The following is a 13,212-nucleotide window of genomic DNA, read 5'->3' as shown; positions in this document are numbered from 1 at the left end:
TAAATCCACACAGAGTTATGTGCCTTACTTTAGTTAAAATATCAAAATTTCTGTTCATAAATGCAGAATAGATTTCCGGCAAATTTTGGTGGTATTTTAAAGATAATAGAAAAATAATTGTTAATGAATAATTCCAATCAGCTTTGCTTGGAAAAAAGTATGACCTAGAAGTAGTTGAGCAAATGCTCTAAACTAATCCAAAGATGTAGCGAACACTGGATGCCATGTGGCTGTTAGAACTTACCTATCTACAAGTTCCAGTATGGAAAAACAAAAAAACTAATTCAGCATCAATGTTAGGCTGGGTTGTTTACTCAGATTAGTATTCATCATTCCATCAGTGTTTTAATCATAGTCATCCTAAATGTTCAAAGCTTAAACTGTTGAAATTTATAAAGGTACAATGGTGATCATCATTTAATGTCCGTTGTCCATCCAGGTATAGGTTGACAACCTATACCTGTCTGGAAGACTCCAGTCTGATTTGGTATGGTTTCTACAGCTGGGTGCCCTTCCTAACACCAACCTCCTGAGAGTGTAATGGACCATTTGTGTGACACCAGTATCTGCCACAGCTACAATTTTACTTGGCTTGATGGGTCTTCTCAAGCACAATATAATGCCAAAAATCTCAGTCATTCATCATTGCCTCCATGAGGCCCAACACTTGAAAGGAGCTTTTCACGTGCCACCAGCATAAATTACTTTGCTTCTGTGAGGGCCAATGCTCAAAAAGTGCTTCTTACATGCCAGTTATGTGGCATCAGACATGTCTACAATTTCATTTTGCTTTACAGGTCCTAAGCACCGCATATTGCCAAAGGTCTTAGTCACTAGTCATTGCCTCTGTGAGGCCCAAAGTTTGAAGCTCATGCTTCCCTACCTTGTCCCATGCCTTCCAGGGTCTATCTCTACCACAGGTTCCCTCCAGAGATCAGCACTTCATTACACAGCTGTCCTTGCCCATGTGCATTACATGACCATACCAGTGCAGTCGTCTCTTGCACACCACATCTAATGCCACTTATGCCCAACTTTTGTCTCAAGATGCTTACATTGCACATCCAGCGAAGTATACTGGCTTCATTTCTTTCAAGCCTAAACATGTCCTCAGCTGTTACAACCCGTTTCATGCCATGTAACATAGCTGTTCTCACACAAGCATCATACAATCTACCTTTCACTCTGAGAGAGAGAGAGAGAGAGGCCCTTTGTTACCAGCAGAGGTAGGAGCTCTCTGAACTTTGTCCAGCCTATTCTTATTCTCATAGCTACACTCTCGGAGCATCCACCTCTGCTACTAACTTGGTTGCTTAGATAACAGAAGCTATATCTAGCTTACTCCACTGGCATTTTATGGAGTCTATTTTCTGTACATTTAGTGTTTATTCTACCTATATTTTATGTGTCCATAGCTTACACAACATCCAATTCTGTGTGTTAAGGTTGTGGTGTTGCCTATTGTAAGCAGAAATTGTACTACAAATATGAGAGGAAAAGTGGCTTTAATTCTAGTAATCTATCCAGAGAACAATTTATCTGTTTCATGATATTAACGAGAGATATTTAACAGCTAAAGATGGGGTCTGAGGCGGGTTGGAAATATTTCCTCCTTAATCCAGTGTTTTTGGTAGCTTCACCATAACATAACTAAATTTTTAACAACATACATAAATACCATGCAATCTTTAACATTCCGTATAAAACTAAGAAAGATGAAAGGATTCTTGTATGCACAAAACTTTAATCAGAATTACTGGGTGGGGGGAACAAATGAAATCGTGTGACAGTCTCTTATAATATTGTTAAAATAGAAAATCTTCCTAAATTTTAAGTTACCTACCTTTGCATTCATAATAAGTTACATCTACGGTTTGTTTTTCCTTCTTAAAATCACAATAAATTAACATCATTAGAATCTTTGTTATAATCAACTAAGTCATATCTACAAACTTAATATACAAAGATTAACACTGATAACAAAAGTGTATGTCGAAAATAAAAACTCTGGGTAGGTTTCAGCTTAAGAAGATTTCTATTAAGAATAAAATTTTGATAGATAAATAAATAAATGAGCATTTAGCAAAATGCATTTTTAGAGTAGCAGACAAGTAACTCAGTTTTAATGTGGTGGGGTTTTAAAAAATGGCCACAACAGTGACAGCAGTTAGATTTAGAAATATGACATTTAGGTGGACCATTAAATGAAAAATTATGTACATTTCTTAGCCTCCAATAAGTTTTCTTAGAATTTTAAAAGACAAATGCTAAACAAGAGTAGACAAATATTTGTACAATTGAACTAACTTTTTTCTTTTTCTTTTTTTTATTTATTTTTTCCTTTTTAAGTGTTTAGTTAAAAATTGTAACATTCTAAGGCACTGACAGAAGTCTGCAATGCTAAACTTCTGGCATAAGATGAACTTTTTAAAATTTAAAAAAAAATTATAATTAAATAATTGCAGATGGTCAGAGGAACATTTTCTTTATAGCTGTTAATTATCAGTAGCTTCCAAATTTCTGCAAACATAAATCAGTATCTTTTTATTTTATTTATTATTTTTTTTAGTTAGTAACCGTTTTCTTCCAATTGTTTATCTCATGATATATTTTCAACAATAGTGACCTCTTAGAAAACCCATTCTTCATCTGAAAAGAGTAACTCAAGAACGTGTTAACTATTTTCATAGAATAGATGTGTCAGTGTGATTTTTCGTTAGAGATTATGCCAAAATTTCAGTTTATAAATGATAAATTTATGATGTGCCCTTGGGTAAGGTATTTCATTCTACTTGCACTTTGTAGCCAATCTTTTCCTTGTTTATATTGCAGTGATCTACTCTAGATCAGAAATTATGAGGCAAGATTAGGGTTCTGGCACTTGGAATAATGTTTAATTTCCTAAAACCTCCATTAACTTATGTATATACATATACATGTATGTATACATATCATACATCACACTGAGTTTTCAGGCACAAAGGTTTTTGAATTGAAACATATCTAGAAAAATCTTATTGTGGTAGTTCCAGCTGTTGGCTTATGGAGTTAAAAGTTAATTACTACAATAGAAAATAACTTCTGAAATTTCTCTAATATACTTGAAAATTTAAAACTTTCTAAGATTTCAAATTTCTTGCAATTTTAGTATCCTCATTGAGCTTTGTTTTATGATTGGGTTTTCATAAAAAGTTGTTAAAAAGTTATAGTATTTTAAGTAGATTCAAGCCCACTTCTGTTTTTTTCTTCTATTAGGGCACTGTACTTTTTAAACTGATAGATATATATCATTTCTCAAGAGAAAACTAAATAGCTTTAATTTTTCTTAAACTATATACAAAGTACAAATTCATCTTAAAGAAAAGGTACAGTTTAACATGTTATGAATAATAACATGATCTTATAAATCATCACACTAGTTGTTGTATGATGCAGAGAAAATATTCAAGACTGAAAACAATTTCAGGGAAATTAAAATAATGGCATATAAAAATAATTATTTCATATTTTGTCACCAAAGTAATTTCCTGCAATTTTTACTTATTTACTGCGAGCACCTAAGAGAGTGTCATTGATAAATGTTCTATGTCTATTAAAGGAATGTAAAATCTATTTCAGCTATTGTCAAAACAACATACACAAATTAATATCTAATTACAAAGGAGTTTTATAAATAATGTTTATATATAGAGAGAGAGAGAAATTGAAAAATGAAATGAAAATGATGACAGATTCCATTCATGAATAACTAGACAAATAAAAATAAAAAAGTTGATATTTGGAAGACAAATAATAAGAATTAAAGAAAAAATTATGTCTGACTATATTGGTTTACAACACAAGAGTATTTCTGCATGACCATATAAAGGGAGCTTATTATGCATGAGCAGTTCTGAACATCTCAGCTGATACAGCTGACACTGTGGATTATTATGTAAGACAATGGCAAGCTTAGTTAAATTAATCATTTGTCTTAGCAAGTATTGAATGTATATTTGACTACACATTAATTAGTGTCTTCAACTGATCAGAAATTTAACATGATTAATATCAGATATGCAAAGCTGCAGATTGACAAAAAAAAAAAGCTGCTGTTTAGATCTGGAAATGCTAGAACAGATGCATAGTGTGTTATCTTGTTCACAAAGAAATATTTCATATCAAAAGCTAGTTCAGAAAATATGGTAAATGATGCAAATTTTTTTTCTTTTCTTCTTTTGTCAACATCTTTGCTGTTTCATATCATAAGAAAGATATTAATTTAAATCTCATGAAACCTTTACAAGTCTCAAATTTAAAAACTTACTGGTTTGTGAAAATTAACTTTAAAAATAGGAATAATGTCTATACAAGTATTGCTAGTTAGACAAGTGAAATAAGAATAACAAGTCCTAACTTTTCGCAGGATTTTTTCTTCCATTAGGCCAATGGAATTGCTCCTCATTTTTAGCTGTAACATTTTAGCTTCTTCTGTGACAAGTTCACCAAAACTATTGTTTCTCTTGAGTAGATTTATATTTTGCTTCCGATTAGCTATAGGCCATTTAGGATTCTCATCTTCTGTAACTGTCCCATCCACTATAGACACTGTAAGTACTTCATCTTCCGGATCTGTAGTTGGAGCTATGGTTATTTTTGTTGGTACTTTTGAAGGCCTTCCTTTTCTGTGGCTGTCACTGAGTCCAGGAATTTTACTGGGCTCTCTACCTTTTGCAGGTGAACCACGAGGGGTAGGAATTCGAGACTGTGTTGGCGACCCTGACTGAGCAACTGTACTTTTGATGGATTTCTGGCTTTTAGGGGAACCCTTTGTAGTTGATACATTTTCTGACCCAGGCAACATATAGGTTCCATCCTCTTTTAACATTTTTATCATTTCAGCTCCCGTTCTTCTCTGGAAACAAAAAGAAAATATTGAATTATTTGAAAGCTTTAGCCATCTATGTATCATATTTAATGTATACATAATATATATTATACTGTGGTATTTTTCCTGAGATAACATCGCTTATGGATATGCTATGTAGAGGACAAATATCAGACAAAAGTTTGTCCTACCAGCAGTCAGAAAGAATGCTTGATGCGTCTTGGCCCTTTTTGGAACTTATCAATTGATATGTTCTTCAGTTCTATATTTAAGAGATGAGGAATTATGTACATTTGACGGGTATTTGTCCTCATCTTTGTTGTTAACACAACGTTTTGGCTGATATACCCTCCAGCCTTCATCAGGTGTCTTGAGGAATTTCGAACCTGGGTTCTCATTCCTAAGGTATTTTTCACTGTTATTATTATATGGCGTAGTGGTTAAGAGCGCAGGCTACTAACCCCAAGATTCCGAGTCCAATTCCAAGCAGTGACCTGAATAATAACAACATCGAAAAAAACCTTAGGAATGAGAACTCGGGTTTGAAATTTCCCAAAACGTTGTGTTAACAACAAACAAGATGAGGACAAATATCTGCCAAATGTAAATAATGTGATGTGTTCTTGTAGCCAGCCACATGTGCATAGGTAAAAAAAATTTTAAAAAAAAAAATTTAAAACAAAAAAAGCTAAAATGCATCTGGCATTCATACTGATCACTACTGGGACAATTTCTTATTTCCCTCTGATATATCTTGTGTTTTTAACACAGTATGTCAAAGATATTATCACAGGATAGCTGTCCTATCTACAGTGTATATACACTATGATACCTAGATAGTTATTTTTATTTCATAATGCCTCATTTGCATATACCAGATTTATGTCATGTTTGTTTACATAGATACATATTAGTTATTGTTTACTTTCATGACCCTACTGCATTAATGTTTTTTATGTTATTTTTATTGAGCATTGTAGGAAGCAACCAATGCAGTTAGCAACTTGGTCTTGGATCAGTTGGTTCACACTTTCAGCTCTATGTAAATACTAAATCTAATTTCAAGTAAATGAGGTAGCCTCTACATAGTCATTTGATATACTAGAAATAGTCAAATTTCCCTCAATAGGACACATCTTCCAAAACTAAAAAAGGATATACTGGGTAATATCGACCTAGATATCATGGCATCGTTATACATTGCTGGTCACATTGTGCTTCACATATTTTGGCTTTTAAACGATGCCACCTCACTGACTGGGCAAGCAAACCAACATTCTCCCTGATTAAAGGGCTATTCCATCACAGGGTGGCCCATTTAGAGCTGGGTAAACTGGACTAACATGAAATGAAGTGTTTTGCTCAAGAAAACAATATGCTGCACGGTTTAGGTATCGAACCTGTATTCTAGCAGTTGTGATGCAATATTCTAACCACTAGTCCAATGTAGACCTAGATATACTGTCTGAAAGTTAAGACTGGATGTTCAGAGCCTGAATACCTTTTGGTCAAAAGCCTAATTTGGATTAGGACTGATCTGGGCTAATTCTATCATTATCATTGTTGTCGTCGGTTAACGTCTTCTTTCCATGCTGGCATGGGTTGGGCAGTTTGACTGAGGGCTGGTAAGCCAGTAGTCTGCACCAGGCTCTAATCTGATCTGGCAGAGTTTCTACAGCTGGATGCCCTTCCTAACGTCAACTACTCCGAGAGTGCAGTGGCTGCTTTTTACGTGCCACTGGCATGAGGGCCAGTCAGGCAGTACTGGTATCAACCACACTTGAATGGTGCTTTTTATGTGCCAGTGGCATAGGAGCCAGTCAGGCAGCACTGGCATCAACCATGCTTGAATGGTGCGTTTTTTGTGCCAACCAGGTGTTACTGTCATTGGCCACAACAATGTCTTTACTTGAATCAACAGGTCTTCACAAGCACAGTTTATTGCCCAATGATTGAAGGGTACTCTTAGATGGGCCGGTTATGCTGCACAGGCATAGGCCACAGTTACAGTCTCACTTGGCTTATAAAAAATACAGCAAAATAAATACTTTTGTGAAAGGGGAGCAATAATTTAGCTTTCTATGTGCACCATCTCCATTCCAACGGCATCTCAATGCCTCCTGCCAGGTTGTAGATTTATAATTATCTTCCATGATTGTAGACCTACAAAACACTTTGTAACCTGTACTTAACATTTGTTCCATTCAATTATATGAAAACACTGACATTATATTTATCCAGCCATCTTCTACACCCACAATTCCTATTATTATTGGTCAATTAACCAATTGATTAATTATATAAATCAATCAACTAGGTTTGCCAAAGTCATTTCATCGCTATTTGTGTCCTCTTCAATAACTTTGCTAAACATAGCTGAGTGATTGCTTGATTAGTTCAGTCAGTCAATCAGTTAAATGATTAACAAACTGACTAATAAAATAGTAAAAGAAGTGAAATAGAACCAGTGTTTATATTGACATAATGAACCTCCCAAGATCCAGCAAAATGTTTCAACACATGAGTTCACATCATGAATTCTGCAAACCAAATACAAAAAGGAAACACCAAATATTTCAGAAAAAAATAAAAACCAAAATCTTACCTTCTGCATACTGGTCAGTTTAGGTGGCATCTTACCTCGATTGCTGTTGTCAATACATACATAGTATGCAGCTGTATGAAAGCAACGATATGGTAATGTTAGGAAAATAATTTTTAATGTAAATATTGCTTTAAATTTACAGGTTCTTTTAATTGCTCCTTATTTTAAAGAATTAAAATTTTACTAGGAAACTAAGATACTGATCCTTGTATTTTGTGGAGCTTGGTGTACAGTAAAATGTTGTCTCACAGGCATAGCTTTGCATGCTACATGGTTTTGGGCAGTGGTGGACTGGGTCTAAAAATATTGGTTGCCAAGAGACAATGCTGTCATCTAATTTTTTTTTTTTTTTTGTTAACAGTATTCTTTTCAACTGTGTACAAACACAGCCTGGCTGAAATAATTAATGCATTCTTCCACAGGTGAATAAAAAATTCTCAAACTTGAGGGGTTTGGCCCCCCATATATGGATTCTAATGGTACAGGGGCCCACTTACCATTGGGCAAGCTGGCAACCTGGCCAATCTGCCACTGGTTTTGGGTTCAATTCTACAGGAAATTGCTTTATCTGATACAGAGATCTAAAATTCCATGCTCTATATCTGTTGCTAAGCAAGATAATGCACAAGTGAGTAAGATGGTGCTAATATGGAAATTACGACAAATTTAAAGTGTATTACAGTTCTGAATAGATTAAAAGAAAATATTTAAATATAAAATATGAAAAATTTACAAAAGTAAAAAATTAAAAGAAAAACAAGCATGGGTGTGTGGTAAGTAGCTTGCTTACCAACCACATGGTTCTGGGTTCAGTCCCAATGCATGGCACCTTAGGCCAGTGTCTTCTACTATAGCCTCAGGCCAACCAAAGCCTTGCGAGTAGATTTGGTAGACAGAACCTGAAAGAAGCTTATACTATATATATATATATATATATATATATATGTGTGTGTGTGTGTGAGTCTGTGTTTATCCCACCATCATTGCTTGACAACCAATGTTAGTGCATTTACGTCTGTGTAACTTAGCGGTTCGGCGAAAGAGATCAATAGGATAAGTACAAGGCTTACAAAGAATAAGTCCTGGGGTCAATTTGTTTGACTACAAGCGGTGCTCCAGCATGGCCACAGTCAAATGACAAACAAACTAATAAAAGAAAAGTTACTAACATGTCATGATCTTCTTTTGCATGTCATCTGTGAGTAAATCCCAATCTTTACAGTGCGCCACCTGGTGAATATGTAGCTTTAAATAATCTTCACTCTTCTTAAATAATGATTGGATAAATGTGATAAAATCCTGAAAAAATAAAAATAAGGAAAAAAAAATTTGCAACGTTAAATAAAAACAGTCAACTAAGTAGCAATTAGTATAATAATTAGTTCAAAGTATACTGCATTAGATAATTAAGAGCCAAAAGTTTACAGCAAATCTGAACCTATAGGAAAATTAATAGCTAGCAACGAGTGACAAGCTAATTACTATTATATATTCTTAATTGTATAGAAACTTTCTTAATTGTTGCTGAAATAAACATTCTTGAAGATATCCTTTTAGGAAGTAGTTTAAGTGTAATTTGAGGGGGTGGGGAGGTTGTGACTTACATCAAAGGAGAAATAAAGAATCTGAAAAGTTATGTTAACAAGAAATGGTAATTGTTTTTAAGTTTTGGCACAAGGCCAGCAATTTGGATGAGGTGGTGGGGATCTATTACATCAATCCCCAAAAGGATGGCAACCAAAGTTGACCTCAGTGGCATTTGAACAAAGAATGTAAAACCAGAAGAAATGCTGCAAAGCACCTTTGTTCAGCATGGTATCAATTCTGCCAGCTTGCCATTTACAAAGAATAATCTTTCTGCTATAGGCACAAGACTTGAGGTTTTGAGGGGAGGGGGCTAGTCAATTATATTGACCCTGAAAGGATGAAATGCAAAGTCAACCTCAGTGGAATTTGAACTTAATGCATAAAATTGGAAGAAATGCAATGAAGCATTTTGTTCAATGACTGTTAGCTTAACCTCCTTATTAACAAGAAATATTAATGACAGTAATCAAAGGCAAGATACTCATAATTACAGTGGTATTATTACCTCCACTAAGGCAGAGGCATTGTTTTCAATTGTATTTGTTTGTTTGTCCGTGGACAAGATATTTCAAGAACCACTGGATGAATTCAGATGAAACTTTCACAGATATTTGGCCTCGTGACTGGCACAAACTGATTAGATTTGGGGATCAATCCAGTACCAGACAAGGATTCTTGATTATTTTTCCTGTTTTTTTTACTTAATTTTTGAGAGCGGTCGGGTTCATTTTTAATATTCCCGTTTGTGAGAGCAATCGAGTTTATTTCAGATATTTTCACTTTAAAAATCATCTCTGGCTAATTGTTGAGAGGATGTTGGTGTTGCCTTGGCAGAAATTTGCATTCTCTGAATACTCTTGTTAAATTTTGAATTAGGTATGTCCAATGCACCACAAGGTTTAACACCTCTGCCAAGACTTTACATGCTTTTAGCAGGGGTTCATTTAAATTAAATGATCCATTCCCATCTTGTTGCACATTTTTGCAACAATCACTGACTTGCAGACATTCATCTGAACGTCTGTTGTATTAATCGTGTAAAGTTATATGCAACATGTTTGAGTGTATTTGCATGCAATGTAAAATAGCTGGCTGATATACACTAACAGTACCCCAGCATGACCTCTGTTCCATTGTAAAAATATAATGGCCATCATTTCTCTTTCACACTTATTCAAACACAATATACGTACCTCAGTCCAAACACAGTTTGGGTCTTCAGCATGAGCAACAAGTCTGCTCAAAGACAGGTAAGTCTGACAAGCTTTCTCCATGGGCAGAGATTTTATAACCATAGTAAATACTTCATCCAAAAGAGACATACTCCATGCCATTATCTGATTACAATAAAACACAAAAATAGTAAGCAATATGAAAATAAGCAGATTATAATGTTCTTGATATTGTTGAAAACTACTTTTCTTTTTTAATATAATACAATAAAAAATAGATGAAACTATAAGCAATATTAGTTCAATTTTTCTTTAATCTGATGCCGACACCATCCATAATCTTTGATGAATATAGTGATAAATATGTTATACACAGTTTTAAGGTGTTTAGACACCATACTCAAAGCTGCCCACCTTTTAACTATTTCAATCATATATGGTTTCAGTTCACCTTGGACAAGTGTCTTCTACTATAACACCAGGCTACAGGAATTCAATGACAGAGTTCTTAGTGAATTTAGTAGACAGAAACTGTGTTGAAGTCTGTTTTGTGTGTGTGTGTGAGAGAGAGACCTCCTATCTGCTCGACAACTGGGGTTGATTTGTTTACATACCCGTAACTCTGTGGTTTACCAAAAGAAACTGATAGAATAAGTACCATCATCATCATCATTTAACGTCCGCTTTCCATGCTAGCATGGGTTGGACGGTTCAACTGGGGTCTGGGGAGCCCGAAGGCTGCACCAGGCCAGTCAGATCTGGCAGTGTTTCTACAGCTGGATGCCCTTCCTAACGCCAACCACTCCGAGAGTGTAGTGAGTGATTTTATGTGCCACCGACACAGGTGCTAGACAAGTACTGGGATAGATTTGCCTGGCTAAAACTGAAGGTGGTGCCCCAACATAGCCACAGTCCTATAAAAGATGTAAACAAATATTTGTTCATAAACAGCAGTAAAATTAATGTCCCAGCATATGGATAAAAGTGTTTTGTTTCTTTAAAAAAGTTCTAAAAAAAAAAAAAAAGCCAAAAATGCAACAGTTAATTGGTTTTATAAAAAATCTGATGTGTCAATTTGAATATCAGAAGAAGAAAGCATCTTTAGTTAGAATTTAGATTGAAAGCAAGATAAAATTTCTGAAAAGCATACCTGATCTAGTGACATGAAATGCTTACTAGCAATAACACTAGTAAAATGTTGACCAATAAATTCAATAGCAGCATCCATCAACTGAGTAACAACATTAAGAACTGGTTCTGACCACTTGAGGCGGGGTAAACAGCTGGATATTTTCTGGCACTCCATTATGACTTCAAGAACATTCTCACAGGTCTTCAGATTGGAAAATAAAAAGAAAATTATTGAAATTCACAGATGATAACATAAACCAAAGTGTATTTAAAGCAAAATAATAGGATCAGAGGAAACTGATGAGGTTCTGTATTAAAAAATTCTACCATATTTTCTGGAATACAAGTCAAAATTTTGAGACCAAAAATTCCATGGTAAATACAGTAGGATTTGTAAAAATAGTGATGTTTGGATGTTTATACTATAGACATTGCATCCTTTAAAACCTCCATGCTTCCTGAAATTCACCAACACTACACCTGATAGCCCCCTCCAAACGATTGCACAGATGTCTATCATGACCCATACACTGTTCACTTTCCTGACTTTTGTACATAATTCTATGTACTGTACATGACCTTTAATGAGTTGTAGTGCATCTGAGCACTATACACAATAATTTCAATTTTAATATTATTATATAATGTGCTGACTTTTACACCAGAAAATATGGTAAGTGCAAAATGTTTATCAGTTATCATATTTTCTTAAATAACAAGAAAGATAGAACAAGCTATCAAAGAAAACTGTAGATAGAATTCAGAAACACAAAACCTGCAACAGCAAGTGTTTTAATCTATAGCTCAGATCGGAAGTGTAGAAATAGAGAGAAGTGTAATAGGTCATAGGGAGGAAGGGTGTAAAAGTCATCTCAGCAACAAAGGGGATTTTTAAGTGAGGTAAGACCTCACTTATAGGCACAGGCTTGGCTATATGGTTCATAAGTTTGCTTCCCAGTTATATGATTTGGGATTCAGTCCCACTCTGTAGCAAATTGGGCAAGTGTCTCCTATTATAGCTCTCAGCTGACCAAAGCCTTGTGAGTGGATTTGTGTGTGTGTGTGTGTATTTATTACATATATGTACATACGTGTGGGAAAGTGAGTGAATGTATGTTTATGTCTCCTTGTATTAACATTTCATGATTGTTGTAAATTAATGTTATTCCTTTCTGATATTCAGCAAAAACATGTTTGGCTTCTTGTCACCAACAACCATAGAAAATCTGCCTCAATAAACTCCATCCAGCCTGTGCAAGTATGGAAAAGTGAAGTGACCATTAAAATGACACTGATGACAAGTCTATTTTCATGACATGTAGCAAATGTAAGAGAAATATTCCACTGGAAAGAAAGCCAGTTTATCAAGGAGCCTTTCCAGATAAACTAATACCTAAGTTCAATAGAGGTGAACTGAAGTTTGCTCAGAAACAAAATAAATCCAGCAGTGGATTTGAACTCATACATAATAACTAGAGAGTTCAATATCTTATCCATTTGGTCATTCTGTGACTTTTGGGGGGGGGGGGGTGATGGTGTTGTGGAAGAAATATATGCTTGCACAAATGCATTGACTGTTGCAGTAAATCAATCATAAGCATAACAAGACATGATACCATATATATATATATGAGGGGTGTATGAAAAGTCTTGAGCCTCAACAAAATAAAACATGGTACAAGACTTCTGATGAAGGCTGAAAACTTTTCATACACCTCTCTCTCTCTCTATATATATATATATATATACATACACACACACATACATACAGGGTGCGATGAATATACTGTCTAAATTACACAAAAATGAAAATAACACTGACATCTCATTTTAACAGATATATTTACCAA

At 34.7% G+C, this 13,212-nt stretch overlaps 1 protein-coding gene across 3 annotated transcripts in view; it reads right to left on the bottom strand.

Annotated features, from left to right (window-relative positions):
* Positions 1 to 2,341: 2,341 nt before the first annotated feature.
* The window catches only part of LOC115214974, a 72,542-nt gene continuing 61,671 nt past the window's right edge, over positions 2,342 to 13,212 (bottom strand). For all 3 annotated transcript variants that reach the window (XM_036505239.1, XM_029784073.2, XM_036505240.1), the window contains 5 exons: positions 11,382 to 11,564; positions 10,253 to 10,396; positions 8,642 to 8,771; positions 7,473 to 7,543; positions 2,342 to 4,894 (listed from right to left, as the gene is read on the bottom strand). In XM_036505239.1, coding sequence (XP_036361132.1) covers positions 4,295 to 4,894; positions 7,473 to 7,543; positions 8,642 to 8,771; positions 10,253 to 10,396; positions 11,382 to 11,564 — 1,128 coding nt within the window. In that variant the 3' untranslated portion in view covers positions 2,342 to 4,294. The remainder of the gene's footprint in view (positions 4,895 to 7,472; positions 7,544 to 8,641; positions 8,772 to 10,252; positions 10,397 to 11,381; positions 11,565 to 13,212) is intronic.

Source organism: Octopus sinensis, linkage group LG8 (assembly GCF_006345805.1).
Source record: "Octopus sinensis linkage group LG8, ASM634580v1, whole genome shotgun sequence".
In the NCBI taxonomy this organism is placed as follows: Eukaryota; Metazoa; Mollusca; class Cephalopoda; order Octopoda; family Octopodidae; genus Octopus; species Octopus sinensis.
The sequence above is the reverse complement of the archived record's forward strand: the minus strand, read 5'-3'. Positions and strand labels throughout refer to the sequence as shown.